Raw genomic sequence first — 20832 nt, 5'->3', positions numbered from 1 at the left:
CATCTTTTGGGTATATGTCTAGGAGTGGTATAGCTAGATCATGAGGGAGCGCCATTTTCAATTTTCTAAGAAAGCACCAGATTGATTTCCAAAGTGGTTGTACAAGTTTGCACTCCCATCAGCAAAGAAGGAGGGTTCCCCTTTTTCCACATCCTTTCCAGTATGTGTTATCACTTGAGTTTTTGATCTTAGCCATTCTGATGGGTGTAAGATAGAACCTCAGAGTCATTTTGGTTTGCATTTCCCTGATGACTAAAGACACTGAATACAGGAGACAACTTTCTAAACAGAACACCAACAGCTCAGGCTCTAAGATCAACAACTAATAAATTGGGACCTCATGAAGAGAAGCTTTCGTTAAGGACACTGTCAACAGAACAAAACGAGAGTCTACAGACTGGGAAAAGATCTTCACCAATACTACATCCAACAGAAGGCTAATATCCAAAATATATAAAGAACTCAAGAAATTAAACACCACCAAATCAAATATCCAATTAAAAAATGCAGTACAAAGCTAAATAGAGAATTCTCAACATAGGAATATTAGAAGGTGGAGAGACTCTTAAAGAAATACTCAATGTCCTTAATTATCAGAGAAATGCATTTTCTTCTTTACTTGTGCTACTTTAATGCTACATTTCCTCTACTCCTTTCCCCATCACTTCCTGTTATATCCTCTCCCAAGCTTCCCCAAGAAACACTTATGGTAAATATGGACTCAGTGCCCAAAACAGAGTCCTAAATTTTTTATTAATTATACTTTATTCACTTTGTATCCCCCCATAAGCTCCTCCCTCCTCCCCTCCCGATCCCACCCTCCCCCTTCTTCACGCATGCCCCTCCCCAAGTTCACTGATAGGGGAGGTCCTCTTCTCCTTCAAGTCCTAAATTTTATACCAAGTCTTTTCATCTAAATTCTTTTAAGTGACACAAGAAAATTAATGGAAACAAGGTTTTTTCCTACTCATCTAAAATGCATGCATACCTCAAAACAGCCAACTCAGTCAAATTCCAACTAATGCCCAATTTTGGAAAATGTATTTATTTGATTTCACGAGTGCTAAGCCCGAATGTGTGTCTGGACCACACATCTGTCCAGTGCCCTCAGAGGTGAGAAGAGGGCATCAGATTCTCTGGAACTAGTCATTGACGAGCCTTCATGTTGGTGCTGGGAACAGAATCTGGGTCCTCTACAAGAACACTCAATGCCTGTAACTGCTGAACCATCCCCAGCTCTGTGCCTCTTTCTTGACACGGCAAGTTTTACTTCTGAGTGGTAGCACAACTAAGCTTATGGGCACTGGTGTATGCATTAACTGAGGCACCTAATGATCACCTAAAATGTCTAATTTATAATAAAATATCAAGCTGGGCACACACTTTTAATCCCAGCATTTGGGAGGCAGAAGCAGGTGGATCTCTGAGTGTTTGAAGCCTCTGTTCTACAAAGTGAACTCCAGGACAGACAGGGCTACATAGAGAAATCCTTTCTTGGAAAAAGCGAAACAAAACAAAATATAATAGAATCTCTGTGATTTCATATTGTGGACATGGCAATGACAACAGTTATTTTGACAAAAATCTTACTCTTGAAGTTTAGTCACCTAGAATATCAACTTGTAAAAAATATAGTTCCGTAGCAGGCAAGTACTGAATTTCTCAGAGGCTACAAGGGAAACAATGAAAAGTATGGTTTCTCAAAAGTAGGAAAATATTTTACATTTTACAGCTGTATTTTAAACGAGTCACCTAGAACAACATTTTATACATGGTCATTTCAGTACATTAAGGCTTCAGCTTTACTTTGTATGTTATATAAAGCAGAAATATCGTAAGAAATGCTAGGCTGAGTATGTGGTGCATGCCTGCATTCCAGCCACCTGAGAGCCTGAGCCTCTAGTTTACCCATGGTACCAGAAGAGGAAAAGGGTGACTTCCATAACATGCTCCAATTTCCAAGAGATACATGTGAAAAATTTCTAAATTACTGAACAGTTGTGTAAACCCAGGCAGAAACTTGGTTTCATCATGAAATATTTTTATTAAATTTTTTCTTTAAAATAATAAAAACTTAAAAAGCAAAGCTCTCACACCAGCCAAGTCAGAGAAAGCCAATTTTCTGAATGAAAACAGTGCTTTTTAAATTTTTTTTTTATCTTATATCACTAAGATGAAAGAATAAAAAAAGAATTACAGGTGGGTGGTACAGGGCCATCGTGCCATCAGACAGAATGCTGAGAAGAAACCCTCTCCGTGTTTACCATCTTCTGCAGCCACTGGCTTCTGCTTTGTCAGTCACTGACATTTCAACCCTGTCGGCTACCGTATCATCAGATGTTGATTGCATGTGACCTTCTGATTGTCCTCCAGTGTAAGTGGGGGTGCTGTACTTCAACAGGATAGATTTAAACTGCACCAGAGGGGCATCTGTACGAATACCCATTGGGTCAAAGTGAGTTCGGCTTACTCGAAAGCCTGCTTGGGAAAGACAGCACAGAAACTTTTTTAACCTGCAATAGGGAAACAAAGTTATTAGGCTCTCATGTTTCTACTTACATCACAATGTTATTAAAATATGAAATAAACGTTTGGCCACTGGCTGTCTTACTTTGGCATGTTCATCCCTTTAATGCTGTGTCTGTGGATGTTGTAATAGAAGGGAGGATGTGCAGAGCTGGCGTCACTCTTCTGCTTCTTGGCTACGTTACTGACGGTTTCATTACTTTTTCTCTTCCCTGGAACACACACACACACAGAACAAGCATGCTCTTAAAAATAAATGCAGGTTTGAATGCTCTTAAAATCGTGTTGATTACCAAATTCTCGCTGACCTTCACTCATGTCACCTATCCAGCTGCTGCTTGATGAAGAACTTCCTTCTACCTTAAGCCTCTGCTGTTTCCGCTTCTTGTATGACCCTGTTTATGAATCCACACAACACCAGTCCAGAGCCTGGCTAAGCTCTGTCCTTTTTCCACGGTGTTGTTTGCAGGGCTTGTGAATGTGTAAATCCTTTCTCCCTAAATTACAATCTAGACTCCTAGAGACAATGTCATTCTTTTTTTTCTTTATATTTGACTGTTCTACTGTTACATAGTTAGTTCTCAATGAATGTGAAAACAAAAACACCACATATGAAATTCTCAAGGAAAAAAAAAATCTTGGGCTGGAGAGATGGCTCAGGGGTTAAGAGCACTAGCTCTTCTTCCAAAGGTCCTGAGTTCAATTCCTAGCAACCACATGGTGGCTTATAACCATCTATAGTAAGATCTGCTGCCCTCTTCTGGTGCATAGGCATACATGCAAGCAGAACACTATAATAATAATAATAAATAATAATAATAATAATAATAATAATGATATTTAAAAAATAAAAGGCATGGTGGCATATACCTTTATTACTAACACTTGGGAGGCAGAGGCAGGAGGATCACTGTGACTTGAAGCCAGCCTGCTCTACAAAGTGAGTCCAGGACAGCTAAGGCTACACAGAGAAACCCTGTCTCAAAACAAAAAACAACAACAAAAATCTTACGTCAGCAGTGAAGAGCACTCACTACTCCACAAAGATAGCACCCAAACAGTGGCTCATAGCTACTGTTTACTGAGGCTCCAATGGATCAGTGCTTTCCTCTGAGGGTATCTGCACTTACACGTGCACATGACTTCCTCTTAACATGTATGTGATTAAAAATATTTACAAAACAACACCCTTACTTTACTATTGTTCAGAGACTGGGTGAACGACAATACACACAGGCAAGAATTAAAACACATCACAAGTTTCACGAGTGCTGTCACAGACCGAAAAAAGTACAATAAATAGCCTCCTTGCCTATTCCTCAACACCACAGTACTTAGTCTTTACATGTTAAGTGCAATGAGGCAAACAAGTGATGCCGAACAAGTGACGCCAGAAGTGCATCTTTCCAAAAGGTTCACATGAATGCAGCACACAAAGTAACTGAGTCTTCAAATACTAAAAGGAAATTTGACTTGAGCTTTCAGACTGTGATATTACGTATTAGGTGGGTCTTACTCTTGTCCAGGCTAGTTCCAAAGCTGTGAGCTCAAGAACTTCTCCTGCCCAACCTTCCTCATTGCCGGCACTACAGGAATGTGCTGCGGAACCCAGCTAAGCCTTGACTACATGTAGGGATTATCCTCACACGCTTTCAATAGGACAGACAACTGACATATGATTAAGGCGATATAGTGCAGGGAAACGGTGTGTGACATGCCAAGATAAGTTACTGCTGAACTGTTTCCTTTCTACAATAATATGCAACAACAACTCAGGACTCCCAATTAAAATTAAACCAGACAAGTAAAACTGATACTATTACATGAAACCAACATGGCACATAGTGGAAAAAAATACCCATTTGTAGAACAAATTATAAAATGACCTATAATAAAGAAATCAACACGATACCTTAACCTTAACACTAACTGTTAGAAGCAGCATGTGGATTTTCTTTTTGCCTGTGTTGTACTGATAGTCTTCATATAAACATAAAGGTCTATGGCTATAAAATAGCCCAGAGATTAGTTCAATTTTCTTAACTTAGATGTAAGAAAAACCTTACAAATTTAAAATGTCTTAAAGCATATTCATGTTTTACTTTCTGTTCTTAGCAACACAATGAGGTAGACCATTCTGCGCTCTCAGAACCAATGTGCAGTACAGCACACAAGTGCTGCTTGGTCAGTCCTCTACTTGTCAGCACACCGGAGCATTTTCAGGGATTTGCATGCTATCACATTAGCTGATGGTGCTAAATGGACAGGATTGGTGATTTTATTAAAACATATTTTATATTAACACATAAAATTAATACACACTATATTATACATTAAAACATATAAAATAATCTGTAACAGTATATTATTATACATAATTAATATTACAATATATTATATATCAATGCATATATTTATAATACATATACATTAATATATAATATATAAAATGTGTATATACATACACACACACACACAAACTGTTGTTTTATTGTTTTTCTCAAGACAGGGTTTCTCTGTGTAGCCTTGGCTGTCCTGGAACTCTCTGTAGACCAGGCTGGCCTCAAACTCAGAGATCCGACTGCCTCTGCTACCTGAGTGCTAGGATAAAAGGCATGTGCCACCACTGCCCAGCTAAACCATATACTTTTAACAGGAACTGTAAGTTTTCTTTTCATTGAAGATAAACATATAAGCGAGCAACTAATACTACAATATTATAGCCTGTAATTACAGGCTCTAGTGCTGTGTATATTTTGTTTTTAAATCTGTATTTATGACACATTTAGAATACACTGATACTTAATAGTAGATATTACAATATATACATACCCTGTGTACTGTAAATATCTATTGTGGTATCATCGGTAGTTTTAATAAATACACCATTTTCTTCTAAAATAAAAACAAATGGGAAACATTTATAGATGACATTAACAACTTAATGTTTAAATAAAACTGGAATCCTACCTACATTTTTGAACATACAAGAATGGTATTTTTAACTTTTTGGGCTAGCAAGATAGTTCAGTAGTTAAAAGTGCTTGTAATCTGAGTTCAATTCGCAGAACCCATGGAAAGGCAGGGCAGACCTGACTGTAAGCTGTCCTCCCATCTCCACACATGTGCCTCCACACATGGTAGTGCTAATGTTAAAGGAAATTTTAAAAATCTCTTTTAGGCTGAGCATGGTGGCACACATCTTTAATTCCACTAGCTAAGCTGTCTTCAAGAGAAAAACAAGGATATACTTTATGTCTGCAACAGCAACCTCTTTTGATTACTTCTGAAAGCATCAAGACTAGTCTGCACCCTCCCTTCTATCAGTAGCCAGACACACTGATACTGCCTATCTAAGGAGTAAAAACCAGCTTCACTAAGGGATATGTACATTGATTCTCTGCAGTTCGTTAGGTATTACTAAAATCTGTGGCTATGGCACTCCTACAATTACCTATAGTTGTTCTCTATAGAAGAGTAGAAAGTGGACAGAGGGTTGACAAGAACTGTAGTGTGTGCCCAGCACTTTGGAGGTAAAGGCAGGAAGATCAGGAATTTATTGCCAACCTGGGCTATAAGTGTCCTTGCCTCCAAAAAAAAAAAAAAAAAAAAGGAACAACCAAATTATGATTAGACTCACTATGGAGGATTTAAAGTATACTATTACATTATTTTGCTTATAACATAATGGGTCATCTAACAAGCTAGTCACCTTGCTTGCTGGGATCTGAAGGTACATGCACTGAACACTGACTGTGGGGAGTACACTCTGACTCAAAGATTAACGTCTTTATTAGGGGCTGAATGTCATCCAAACCATGATGAAGAGATTCAAATAGCATTCTTTTGAGGAATCCAGTATTGAAAAGGGAGCTTGACCTGGAAAAGAAAAAGTGTACAGAAAACTGGGCTTGAGAAATGTTTATTTTCTTAGAAAAATTTCCATAATTTTACAACTAAAACATATAACAAATTGTAGGATAGAATATTATTAAAATTCAGAAATTTTTTATTTAGAATTATTTATATACAAGTTCCTCATCCTTTTATCATGTTAGCTCTGTAAATTAGTAAGATTAGCCAAAACATTTCATTTGCAGAAAATCGACTAGAATTTATTGGCTCTAAGTTACAGAAGACTAGGAAAAATGGAGTGGGTATCCAGAGAGCATAGTCAAACAGGAAAGACAATGTTGACTGTAAAAGTCTGAAAAACTCCATAAATGCAAACAGAACACAATACAAAGCATAAGTTTTTGCAGTGTACACTCAGCCAGTAACAGTTATTCTCCATTTTGTTGCCTATGTAAGGACTATAATTTAAAGATGGTCCAGGGCACCACCACATCTTTAAACCTGGCACTGAGGAGGCAGAGACAAGTGGATCTTTGTGAGTTCAAGGGCCAGCCTAGTCAATACAGGGAGTTTTGGACTAGTTAAGGCTACATAGTGAGGCTCTGTTTCAAAAAGGCTCAGGGCTGAATGCTTCCATTTAAATTGAGCAGCATGTACATAGATAACAAAATATGCATTCCAAGAGTGAAAAGCCTGGGTTCTAGCCCTGGCTCTACTTACCAGGTCACCTAGAGCAATAACGACTGTTTTCTCCTCCTATGACTGGGGTTTGATCCTAGAGCCTTATGCATGAGAGACAAGTGCTTTAGCACTGAATCTATCTTCAGCCAATTTTTTTTTACCCTCCCTCTTTCCAATAGTTTCCCTGACAGTTTCATTAAGCTTCCCATGTTGGCCTTGAACTCACAGCTGTAGTCCAAAACCTCACTTTAGAGCTAGCCTGGACCTTGTGGGTCCTTTTGCCTCAGGAGTAGCTGGATCACTGACTTGTACCATCAGGCCCTGTATCTCCTTCTGATTCTTACATTGCTTATCATGACACTGTAAATAAAACTCACAAACTTCTTATAGGAATGAGACAGCCTGTGAATCATGCTTTGCACAAAGTTTCTTCACTGAGTAGTGGTTATAAAGTAGTAAACATAAATGTTAAATAATGAGAATAATGAAAGGACCATTTAAAAGTTTAAAATGAGTAGTCAATGTGAGATCTGCTGAAGAGAATTTAATGGTTGCATGTGTTGGGACATTAAGGAGAGAATGAAGTGGGAGTGTAGCCTAGGCTGACGTTGGGAGGAAAAAGATTCTGGCAGGCAGTGGCTCTGAGTGAGAAGTCAAGGATTCCTGGTAACATCCTGGCCTGGAAGTTGGAAAAACTAAGTTCTGGCCCTGACTTGCTAATAATAATTATCATCATCATTATTATTTTGGTCAGATTTAGCAAGCACTTAAAAACACCATCATAATTTCCTTGTTCATAAAATGAGGAAGCTGGCTAGGCTAGATCATCTTGCTGGAGGCAGCAACCTGTTAAGTCTCAATTTTTGTTCTGTAAGCAGTGAGAAGCATCACTGTGTAACAGAAGGTAGGACTGGGTCATTCATTCTCCGGATGTTTGTAAGGGATAAGCGACTCTGCCTTTAAAATAAAAGATTTATTATATTTTAAATTATGTATGAGTGTGTGGGTATGTGTATATGAGTACGGGTACCTATGGAGATCAGAAGGGGGCACTGCGTTCCCTGGAGCTGGAGCTACAGGCTGTTGAGAGTCACCTGATGTAGGTGCAGGGAAGCAATACCCATCCTCTGCAAAAGCAAGGGCTCCTAACTGCTGGGACAGCTCTCTTCTCAGAGACACCACTTTTAAAAAACAAATCAAAACAGCTTCTTTCTTACTATTCAGACACAGGTTATTGAGTTTGCAGATTCAGCTTACCTGTCACCCTATTAGCTATTAAACTATTAGAGATACCTGGAAATACTCAAGTTCACAGGAGAAGGGGAGTCATAATCATTTACTTACACTTCAAAAGCTGACAATCAGTAAATCAAACTTGAACACTGTATCTAGGTACATACCACAGAGGCCCGAGTTCTATTGCTGTCTTCCCAGGCATGCTCCCATGACAATTACAAGGCAGCTGTCTATATGGGTTTTCTGTAAAAACAAAATATACATACATATCCATATATATAGGATAAATGACAAATGTAAATGCTATAACTGTTATATTAATAACTATATTCTGAGGACCTACAATGTATCAGGTACTGTGCTAAGAACTTTATATGGATTTGAAAACTTAATCCTTAAAACTCTTTGAAGGTAGGTACTGTTAAAAATCTTAAGAATGGCAGTCGTGGTGGTACACATCTTTAATCCCAGCACTTGGGAGGCAGAGGCAGGCAGATCTCTGAGTTGGAGGGCAGCCTGGTTTACAAAGGACAGCTAGGCAGAGGGTTAGACAAAGAAACCCTGTCTCAAAAGGAAATAATATATATTATATATATAATCTATCTATATATATTATATATATAATCATTAGGTGGAAATGTTTGCAGTGTTGAGTAGTGGGGAAAGAATTAATTAAAAATTGGTGATGTTGAGAAAGGCAAAAAGATTTTTGCTCAGAAGTGTCACCAGTGCCACACTGTGAAAAAGGGAGGCACGCTTAAAGCTGGACCAAATCTTGATGGTTTGTTTGGGCAGAAGCCAGCTCAGGCCACTGGATTCCCCTACAGAGATGCCAAGAGCTGAGGTATCACCTGGAGAGATGATGCTGCTGGAGTGCTGGAGCGTCCCAGAGAGTACATCCCTGGAACAAAAATAGTTTTCACCGGGATTAAGAAAAAGGGAGAAAGAACAGACCCAATAAGTTATCTTAAAAAGGCTACTAGTGAGTAATACCACTTCCTTATTTATTACAAAAGAAGTCTCACAGTTTTAATGTATGCCACAATTTAAATCATAAATTAAAATTTAGATGATGAATAGGGGACAGAATATATTGTTGAACAGTTCTGATTTGAGGCAAAGTGGATATGATCTTTAAAAATAGCAATTCCAGGAGCTAGAGAGATGGCTCAGAGGTTAAGAGCAAAGGCTGCTCTTCCAGAACCATCTGTAATGGGGTCTGATGCCCTCTATTAACTTTCAGGTATACATGCAGACAGAGCATTCAGATAAATAAATAAATCTCTTAAAAAAAAACAGCAATTCCAGGGGTTGGAGAGATGGCTTAGTGGTTAAGAGCACTGGCTGCTCTTTCAGAGAGCCTGGGTTCAATTCCCAGCACCCACACAGCAGCTTACACCTGTCTATAACTCCAGTTCCAAGAGATCTGATACCGTCTCACCAGTGCACAAAAAAATAAAATTAAATTATTTTTTTAAAAAATAGCAATTCCAGCTGGGCAGTGGTGGTACACACCACTCAGAAAGCAAAGGCAGGCAGATCTCTGAGTTTGAGGCCACCTGGTCTACAGAGCAGAGAAACCCTGTCTCATAAAACAAAACAAAACAACAAAAACCAAAACAAACAAACAATAACAAAACAAAACAAAAAGAAGTTCCAGTTCTGTAAATACTATCACTTCCACAAAGCTGGGGATACCCTTTGAATGTTTTTTATACTTACATGACTGGCTATCTTAGTATGTTTAAACGCTGGGAAACGTCTCTTTACTGTCTCAGAACCAAGCAGGAGCCTTACCTGCATTTCAATTTGTGTCTGTTGGCCTATCACAGGCAGCAGTTAGACATCAGGTTCAGCACTGGCATTTCCTCTGTCAAAGAATGCCACCTTTTACTACTGAAAGGCATTTTAGTGTGGCTTGTGTATGGTGTAAAGTAAAGAGTATTTAATAGTTAAAAACAAAAACAAAAAAACCCCCAGGAACCAACCTCAATCACAGGGCTGAGGAGATGGCTCGGTGGGCAACAGTGTTTGCTACTCAATCATGAGGACCTGAGTTTGAATCCCTGGCACTCAGGTTAATGGCTGAACAAGGACACACACAGCACCCAGAAGCCTAGCACTGTGAAGTGGCAGGCAGGAGGATTGGTGAGGCTTGACAGCTGTCGGCCGAGTCCCAGGTTCAAGGAGAGCCTGTTTCACAGGAAAAATGAACTGGGATGCCCATGTGGTGCTTTTAGTCCCAGTATTTGGCAGAATCAGATGCAGTAGATCTCTGGGTGGAGGTCAGCCTGTGCTACACATAGGCTTTCAAAACTCAAACAAATAAGAACAAACACCCCAAAGGAGCCTTCCACCACCAAATTAGGCTTTCTGTATAATGTTCACCTCAGAACTGATCAGTAGATCACGCTAGCGAGCATTTAGGAAAAAAAAAAAAAATGGAATAGGGCTGGATACGCACATACACACAGATATACTAAAAAAACCCTCAATCACACAGATTACAGGATTAAATCTTAAGAGAGTAGATTTAAATGGCTTTTTAGAGGCATAAATGATACTTTTAGTTATAATAATACATAACAAAAAATCTACACAATTTTAATATTTCAAAATTAACTTACTGAGATATAATTTCTATGCAACAAAATGTATACATTGTTTATTGAAAAGTAAATGAGTTAAATGAGTATGTGTGTATATATATGTATATGTATGTATATATATATATATATACCCATTTAAATAACATCCTAATCAAAATATAGATTTATTTTACAATATTTTATATATCTTACAATTTTTTTTTTGTTTTTCAAGACATGGGGGTTTCTCTGTGTAGCCCTGGCTGTCTTGGAACTTGCTCTACAGTCCAGGCTGGGCTCAAACTCACATAGATCAGCCTGCCTCTGCCTCCAGAATGCTGGGATTAAAGGCATTTGAGGTAACAGTTGTTTTGCTATATTGGCTTCATTCAGCCAGAAGAATATAGGCTAGAAGAATCTAATTCAGTTTAGAGACTAATGAGTGGCTGAGACAACAGAAAAGAAATTATTATTAGTTTCTAAAATAATATGATAGTCTATCGTAGAACTTTAAAGTTCACTAAAGAATAATAAACTTATTTATTTATTCATGCTAGTGGTGCTTGGGAGTTGAACCAGGACCTCACCCATGTTAGGTAAATGCTCTTGTACTACTGAGCTACACCATGAGCCCTCAAAAATAGCCCTTTCAAAAATTACATTAGAACTTCAAGGGGGAAAAAAAAAAAGCCAGGAATTGTACACATGCCTTTAATCCCAGGGAAAGACAGGAGGATCTCTATGAGTTCAAGGCCAGTGTGGTCTACAAGTTTCAGGACAGCCAGGGCTGTTACACAAAGAAACAACAACAACCAAAAAAATTAGACCCTCTCACCAGGCATGGTGATGCATGACTTTAGGCCAGCCTGGTCTACACAGTGAGTTCTAGGACAGCCAGAGCTACAACAGTGAGACCCTATCTTGAAAACTCAAAAGGACTTCTTGAACTAAATTTTCCTTATTCCAGGTTATCTGTAGGTTGACCACTGCCTGTTTTTGGAATAGCTTGATGAAATAAACCACTTCTAGTCTATATAATAATATTATTTTGTTACTCAACAAAATTAGTGGCTGGGGAGAGAAGCTCAGTTGGTTAACTGCCTGGCTGGCTTTCATCCCTAGCATAATAAAATAATGGGTGGGGATGTGGTTCAGTTGGTAGAGTGCTAACCTAGCACACAAAGCCCTAGGTTTGATGCGAAGCACCCCACAAAGCAGGCCTGGGAGCATACCTATAATCTAAGCATTGGGAGGTAGAGGCAGGAAGGCCTCTACCAGCTCAAAGCCAAGGCCAGTAAGATGGCTCAGAGAGTAAAGGGGCTAGCCACCTTAGTGACAAGCCTGATGACCAGTGTTTGGACCCTGGGACTCACATGGCTTGAGGAAAGAACTGACTCCTATAGGTTGCATTCTGATCTTCTCATGCATGCCTTGGCAAACTCTCTCACACACACAATAAATAAATAAAAGCAATTAAAAGAAAACTAAAAAAAGTTCAAGGTCACCATTGGCTGGGATATATGATATACACTGTCAAAAAGCTAAAAAGCATCAATTGGTGTCATGGAGGTGTATGAATAGACGCCCTTCCATAGACAAAAACAGAAAATCCAGAAGCAAAATGTGGGCTTAGTGCAAGACAAAGTATGTACTGTCCTCTAGTTGGGAAGCGCTGGCCTAGTCAATTAAACCTAACCTCCCCGGAAGTACCTAGGGATAGTAATTTCCTTACAGACAAAAGCCAGAATATAGGTAACTTTAACATCAGCCACAAACAAACATTCCCCCCCAAAAGCCCCAAAACCTAAATTAAAAACAAACAAACAAAACAGAAACAAAAACAAAGTAAACTGAAGCATAGGAAAAACAAAACAATCTTACAATTTATACAGAAAGGGGTAAACAACTTTAATTTGTAGAGTTAAATAAATCTTAAAAATTCACATCCGAGATCTGAAGAGATACTTCAACAGTTATGAGCACTGGCTGCTCTTCCAGATCATTTGGGTTTGATTCCCAGCACCCACAGCTGCTCATAATTGTCTGTAACTCTAGTTCCAGGAGACCCAATGCCCTTTTCTGGCCTCTGTGGATACCAGGCACATATCAAAATATTTATGCAGACAAACCCCCTATATACATTAAGTAAATTCACATTAAAACAAATACCAAGAACTTAATAGACAAACAGTGGGCAAGACTGTTGCTGTGTCCCAAGAAAACAAACAAACAGTTTTCTACCAGCATGAGCTGTAATTTTCCCTGTTCATCCTAAGGCCTGGCATACAGCAAGGACATAATGAATATTTACTGAATGATCTTTCCTGTGTGTCCCAAGGATTGACACACAGCAGGGACTCAATGAATGAATTTTATAACTGGTAGCATTTAACCAGAAATGTGAAAATAATTTTTATAAAATTAATAATTTATAATAGTCTAGACACATAGATGATCTGATTATGTTTCTAAAATTAACCGATAGTAGAAAAACTATGTTATCTCCAGGTGTCTCAATAAAGGACAGGGCAAGGTTGCTTCAGTTCTACACCAGCTGTGTTTAAAAGCACAGCGCAGTATAGATAATGAGGGACACGATGAAGGTTCATTTACTGGAGGCTGACAGGAAATGTGCAGGCCAGGGGAATTGCATTTTACCTTCTACCATATTACCATCCTTCTGAAAAATCCTTTCTTCACACCACTGGCAGTGGATCAGGTACTGGACTTTCTTGGCAGTCTCATCTGCTGAAGTAGGCCCTCTTAAGACTCTCACCACCACCAACACAAAGTGTTCCAGAGCCACTGCAAATAGCACTTCTATACCTTTATTGCACCGTGCTGCAGCTCTGTTGAAAAAAAAAAAGCATCACAAGCTATTTTGACAGCTTATCATTTCCTTTGTATAGCACTGTATTGACAGCACTAACAAAAGATCATTACCATGACTTTCATACACATTAAAGTACAGGGAATACAGTTGTTAGGCAAAGTCTTCAGTCTCTAGACACTTCTTAGTAAGAGAGGACTGTAATCTCTGGTTTTCAGCATGACTGTTTTCTGTAATCATGATTATTAGTCTGAATTTAATCTATTTTTTTTCCTTAAAAAAGCATCTTCCAAACCACATATCTTTATTTAATACTGACCATATTCAGCTAGTTTTTGAATATGTCCTGAGGAACAGTCAAAGCTCTTTCTTCCAGTGGATGAAGTACTACAAGGCACACCATTTCCAAACCTGCTCTAGTGAATGCTTTGTGTACACATAGCAAACATCATGTGCAAATTCTGTTCAGGACTGTTGCTGAGGACCTATGAAGACTAATAACCATGTAATTACATGGAGGTAAGAGTCTCCCTCCAAGTGCTGCAGAGCTTGAGCTGGGTTAGCAAGTGGATGGGCTTGTCATCCATTATTAGCACTCTCCCTGTCAAACTGCAGTATTAAGTTATTCTTGTAGGGGCTGGAAGATGGCTCAGCCGCTAAGAGTGTTTGCTGCTCTTCAGAAAACTGGGGTTCACTTCTCACCATGCACACGGTAGCTCACAACTGCGTGTAACTCTAGTTCCAGAGGATCTGATGCCCTCTTCTGACCCTGGAACATTCCTGCATGAATGTGCCCATGAATATGACATACACACTTACACACACACACGCTAATACTAAAAAAATATTTTCTTGTAGCATAAAATTCTGTGCACAGTAGATAACAGACTTCCTTCATTTCAATAGCTCTGAAATCCTAGGGAGAAGATCTTCCATTTTTACAAGGTCATTTTCAGAATCAAGTTAGAAGCCATCATTTTATTCAGACTATATGAGGATGAAATGGTCTTTCAAATAGCTTATAAATCTAAAAACAAAGCTTGTTTTTCCTTTTAATGTTGCTATCTCTTGTCTATTCCTATAAATAAAGTTCTGACAAAACAAAAATAAGCCATCAAAATGGCTCAGTGGGTAAAGGTGCTTGCTGCCAAGCCTGATAACTGATTTGATCTCCAGAACCCACAATGGTAGGAGAGAACCAATTATTTCAAGATGTTCTCTGAACTCCACACATGAACCTACACAAATACACACAAATAAATGAATGTATGTTAAAAAAAAAAAGAAAAAAAACCCCATAAAATTAAAACCACTACATCAAATTAAAATTACACATAAAGGATGTAGAATTAAAAAATTAATGCATATTTTGAAGAATAAGCACTCATTCACAGTATTATCTTTTCAAAATCATGAGTCACAGTAAAACATAGTAGATGCACCATTGGCAATCTGGTACCTTGCCACTGCAGCTACGACAATTCTGGCTGCTAGCTCCTTGTAATACTCTGTTCGGACAATGTTACATCCATAGTGTCGCCGGGCAACATGCTGTGCCTTGGCATATAAGGAACTGATATCTGTAGAAGTCACTGATACTATGCCAAGGTTTCTTACGTTTCTGAATGCAGAGTCTAGGTAGTTCACTGATGTTCCAAAAGGATCTAGGTGTCTACAATCAGAAAGAAAATACACACATCTAAGTTTGCATCAGTAATCCACATTATACCAGTATTATTTCTAAAGATAAAATTTCATGGATTCAAAAGTTTGCAAGGCAGGTGTGATGGCAACACACCTGTAATCCCAGCCCTCAAGAGATGGAGGCAGGAGAGTTTCCAGTTTGAGGCCAGCCTGGGCTAAAGGGAACTTACTGTCTCATAAAATTGAGAGAGAGAAAAAAGTACGTTGAACATCTATTTAAGTAACAAAATAATCTAGGACATGTAAAACACATGGAAATAACTTATCCTAAGATCAAAAGTTCATTCCCAGGAAGTCTGAAGTTTTTCTTATTGGATATTTCAGGCCAAGGCCAAAAACCTGTATTAAAATAAACCACCACAAATGTCTTTTATTTTAAAGCACCCACCTCCAGGGGATCTGTTTAGTGTATATCTGACAAATCTTTTTCACTTACATGAAATCAAAAGATCTCAGGTGCATCAGCACATTGGCGTCCATCCTGGTCACCTGGATGCCCCCCAGAGTGCCATCTTCTTCAAGGGCATCACCCTCCTTCTTTTCTTCCCGCTCTACCACCACTTTCAATTTGTTTAAGTGGCAGTTTTTCTGAATCAAAGTCACCGAGTTTTCATTCAAGTCATTAATTGTAACTTTGACTGCATTTCCAAGGTGTTTTGCCCACTGTAATCCCATTATTCCTTGGGAGAAACAGGGAAGAAGATGAATGTTTAAGCTAAAAAGTTTAATATTAATGACCAAAAAAGTGTTTTATAAGCAACTCTCTCTCTCTCTTTTTCACTTATATGCTCACAATGATAGGAGACCATATTAAGAAGAGGTTTGGCTGGGCATGGTGGTGCATGCTTTTAATTCTGGGCAGAGGCAGGTAGAATTCACAATCAGTGGGTTCGAGGCCATCCTGGGGTACATAGTGAGTTCCAGGTCAGCCAAGGCTACACAGTTAAGACTCTGTCTCAAAAGAACACAACAACAAAAAAGAAGAGCCTTAGACTTGAAACAATGGAAAGACATACTCTTTGGATTCTGATTTGAATTTTTAATTTAAAAAATTTTTAAATGTTTTAAAAATTTTAAAAATGTTTAAGTATCTAAGTAATTGTTGGTATTAATGAATTCAGTTTTTATTTTCTAGGTATAATAATGCTACTGTATCTTCACTTGGAAGAAAAAATGCCTTACAGTCCTATAATCTCAGCATGTGGAAGCTAAGGCAGGAGGATCAGGAGATCAAGGAGTTGAATTCAGCCACACATTGATACCTTGTCTGAGGTGGTGGGGGTTAAACCTTATATTTTAAGTAATCCAACAAATATTTACATAAAATAATATGTCCAGGATTTGCTTTAAATTCTTGAAAAATATCATTAAAAAGCTGGAAAAAGCTTACCTTGAATCTTAAATTTTTTCTTTATGTGAAAACCTTTTTATCTTTTTAGATCTTCCTTCCTTCCTTTCTTTTTTTTTTTTTTTTTTTGTTGGTTTTTCCAGACAGGGTTTCTCTATGTAGCTCTGGCTGTCCTGGAACTCACTATGTAAACAAAGCTGACCTTGGACTCAGAGAGATCCACCTGCCTTTGACTCCTAAGTGCTGGGATTAAAAGTGTCCACCACTACGTGCAGCTCATGAAAACATTTTGCTAGACATCATATCCATATGTTTCCTTTTTAAAAAATGACATTATATAGGGGCTGGAGAGATGGATTATAAGTTATGAGCACTGGCTGCTCTTCCAGAGGACCTGGGCTGGAGTCCTAGCACCTACATTGTGGCTTATATCCATTTCTAACTGCAGTTCCAGAGAATTTGATGCCCTCTTCTGGCCTCTCAAGGTACTGCATGGATTTGATACACAAACATCCATGCAGGTAAAATAAACAACCAAAAAAAAAAAGTAAAAAAAATACACAATTATTATTATTATTATTTTTACTTACCAGTGGCTCCAAAGGCATCTAAGCACTCCAAAGGTTTTCGTTCCTTAGCCAAAGCAGCCAATGTACAGAATATTATCTGACTAGAAAGAAGGAATAATATGAAGTAACTTTGCTGTACGATAGTTTCATCTTTGTGGAATTTTGAACACCTAATACCTACCTAATATACATTCCCAAATTAATACTTCAAAACCTGTAAGTTTTGTTAAGTTAAACTATGAATCTAACTGAATTTTATTTAACAAGCACTCATTTATTTAATAAACCTTATCTACCAGTCTGTTCAGGTTTAATTACATAAAGTTGGGTCTATTTTAGTCTTTGACTGAAAAACTGGGTTGGTAGAAAAAAGAAATATTTTGAGAAAATGTTAAAATAGATGACTTTAATCTTAATACACACGAACACAGAGGTTAAAAGAAGTACTAAAACTCTGTCTTGAGATCACCCTCTCCCCCAAAACAAGATGTACTAAAAATTCTATCAGTATTTTCAATGTCTTACCGATTTAGTTTCATTTTGGGATTAAAATATGAATCTGTTTTCTGAGGTATTGAGTAGTTAGGAAAAACTTGTATATCTGTGTCTGCCTCCTTCAAAATTTCATTAGATGATTTGGTAGTAGAAGCTAAAATAGAAAGAAAAAAGATTACTACAAGATAATTGAAAAAATGCTAAATACCCAACATGATCCATTTTAAAAAGTAACTTTATATTATTCTGTGCTAAAGCAAGTAGCCTGGTAGCTATAAAATAAAAAGAAAAGAAAGCCATAGAACAAATTTATTTCACTGTCTGTGGAAAGTGCCTACGTAAGAATTTGGTGAATGCAGGGAAGTTTATTTACTTAAAATTCTGACTGTGTATCACTATTCTCAGTATTATAAAACCCAAGAATACCAACAGATAGCACAAAATCCTAAAATATTTTTATGACTCACTAAGTACTACATTATGCTCTCACAGGTTGGCCATGGAGTATCTTGTAATAGTATAAAAATTGAGTATTTGTATGCTTGCTTTCTATTAGTTGGCTCAATAAAAATCTCAGTATTTTCCAAACATACTGAACTTAAGAACACCCTTGGGAGTCAGTTTCCCCTTGCTACCTTGTAGATCCAGGGATGGAACTTTGCTCAGGCATGCATAGAAGGACTTCTACCCATTAAGCAACCTCATGGGCTTCCCTTTCCCATAATTATAATTTTCAACTAAACAATGCATTCAAATGGCTATTAAGTAATGACAAGAACATTTTATATTTAGTATACATTATAATCCTTTAGCTATAAAACAAATGGAATACTGATGTGCATATGTATTAAATATTAAAAAAATGAGACATATGTAATTTAGAAAAATAATTACATCCTTTGGTTGTCCTTTTCCAGCCAATGTTATATTTAGGACATGAAGTGACAACCATAATTCCTTTGATAACAGCAACAAAAGCAAGCTTTTCTATTGTTGTGCGCCCTTCTACAGTTGCTGCACAGGCATGCCTTACATCTCAGAGTATCAGCTTTTGCAAATGATGCCCTGTGAGAGAATGAAATGGATACTCTTGGCCCTAAAGGCTAACTTTGTTATCATTTTACATCCATATTTTACATCCCTCAGAATAAAGGTCTTTATTTTGGGCATCCCTTTCCCACCATAAGTACGACAGTTATTGCTATAAAAGTCCTATGACTAGTTCTATCTATATATGCCTATAATTCTATAATTTTTCATTATTTTCATTCTAAACATTAATATGCCTATTTGCAACATTTACAACATTTTACAACATTTATTAATATTTGTTGAAGATAGTTGAACGTTTTTGGAAACCTCATAGAAAGAGAAAAACGTGGGGCTGGAGAGATGGCTCAGAGGTTAAGAGCACTGGCTGCTCTTCCAGAGGTGCCAAGTTCAGTTCCCTGTAAGCACAAGGTGGCTCACAACCATCTGAAGTGATATCTGGTGCCCTCTTCTGGCCTGCAGGTGTACATGCAGATAGGCACTGTATTCATAATAAATAAATAATTTTGTTTTAAAAAAAGAAAAAATGTGAAGTAATGGATTACTTGTCAAATTATTTAGTCAAATCAGTATGTTTTAATTACTTATTGTCTAAAAAAATAAAGGCCTAATTATTAATATGTTAACAAGACTGCTTAACTTACCAGCAATATATCTGGATTTAGTTTCTCCTTTATTCACATGGCGCGTAACATGTCCTAGCATGTCAGTCCTTCTGGTGATTGTTGCTGAACAAATGATGCAATGATAATGGGCACCCAATTTACTGGATATCTATCGAATGGATTATTTCATTTAAACAGGTTACTAAGGCAATGAAATGCAAGTTTCAAGCTGCAACATGTTAGTGACTACTGGATTTAATAGTATAAAAGATGGTGTTTATTTCTTGATGTAACTTTGAAAGGATAACTTCGTCAGTGCTACGCTTTGTTACAGCAGGCCACAAATTAGCTTTTCTAGTTTTTCCATTAATTCTAATCAGTAAACCAATACGCTGTTATTTATATAAGCTACAACTCTACTGGGATGATGCTAACAGTGCTGTTGCTGCTAATTTTAGCTGGCTTTCTTAGAGAATAAGACCTGAGCTGAAGCATTTGTAGACTTCTTGATACAACTACTTTACTAACACTCAGTTTCAAGATATGCCACGACACAGCTGGGCATGATGGCGTATGCCTTTAATCCCAGCATTCAGGGAGGCAGAGGCAGGCGAATGGATCTCTGTGTAGACTTCTGGCTGTGCAAGAATGAGGAACTGAGCCTGGATCCCTGGCACCTACATGAAAAGCCAGCTCTGCTGGTGTGTTACTAGAACCCCAGTACTGGAGAGGTAGAGACAGAGACTTAGCGATAAATGGCTGTCCAGCCGGGCTGAATCATTTAGCTCCAGGCTCAGTAAGAGACTCCATCTCAAAAAATGTCAAACTCTGGCCTCTACACATACATGCAGACACAGAAACATACATACAGTGTGCGTGAGCGAGCACACACGCGAACACGCGAACACGCGAACACGCGAACACACACACACACACACACGAACACACACACACACACACACACACACACACACACACACACACAGACTTTAACAAACTGCTTTCTGGGTAGCATCACTAAAGCAATTTTATACGCTGTATTCCCTGTCAGTCAGACTGATTTTAACAGTAAACATACGCACTTCATCCTGGGCTACAGAGCATGTTCAAGGCCAGGCTGGGCTCCATATTGAGACACCATCTCAAAAACCAAAAGTCAAACTAAAAAAACCCATCTGGTTCTTGAGTGTTAAAGTTAAGCTTTAAAAATAACAACAGTGGGAAGGACAACATGAAATTGAAAAATGAAGGTATTTACTAGCTCAGATATCAGAAGGTTCTTCATCAAAATTTATTACCAAAGCAAAAAATTATCTTTTTAAAATGTTCTTAATTAATGGATAAT

At 37.9% G+C, this 20832-nt stretch overlaps 1 protein-coding gene and 1 pseudogene across 4 annotated transcripts in view; one reads left to right on the top strand and one right to left on the bottom strand.

The window, feature by feature from the left end:
- Window positions 1-2020: 2020 nt before the first annotated feature.
- The window catches only part of Trmt1l (tRNA methyltransferase 1 like), a 28478-nt gene continuing 9666 nt past the window's right edge, over window positions 2021-20832 (bottom strand). For 3 of the 4 annotated variants that reach the window (XM_021640019.2, XM_060364441.1, XM_060364440.1), the window contains 11 exons: window positions 19527-19656; window positions 17863-17986; window positions 17359-17438; window positions 15857-16100; window positions 15176-15388; window positions 13545-13735; window positions 8463-8541; window positions 6239-6405; window positions 5359-5421; window positions 2612-2738; window positions 2021-2513 (listed from right to left, as the gene is read on the bottom strand). In XM_021640019.2, coding sequence (XP_021495694.1) covers window positions 2261-2513; window positions 2612-2738; window positions 5359-5421; window positions 6239-6405; window positions 8463-8541; window positions 13545-13735; window positions 15176-15388; window positions 15857-16100; window positions 17359-17438; window positions 17863-17986; window positions 19527-19656 — 1671 coding nt within the window. In that variant the 3' untranslated portion in view covers window positions 2021-2260. The remainder of the gene's footprint in view (window positions 2514-2611; window positions 2739-5358; window positions 5422-6238; window positions 6406-8462; window positions 8542-13544; window positions 13736-15175; window positions 15389-15856; window positions 16101-17358; window positions 17439-17862; window positions 17987-19526; window positions 19657-20832) is intronic. The other variant, XM_021640020.2, reaches the window with a different exon arrangement.
- Window positions 8974-9292, top strand: LOC110550257 (cytochrome c, somatic-like; annotated as a pseudogene).

Source organism: Meriones unguiculatus, chromosome 11 (genome assembly GCF_030254825.1).
Source record: "Meriones unguiculatus strain TT.TT164.6M chromosome 11, Bangor_MerUng_6.1, whole genome shotgun sequence".
NCBI classification, from domain to species: Eukaryota; Metazoa; Chordata; class Mammalia; order Rodentia; family Muridae; genus Meriones; species Meriones unguiculatus.
Note: the sequence above shows the minus strand (reverse complement) of the source record. Positions and strands in the feature narration are given on the sequence as shown.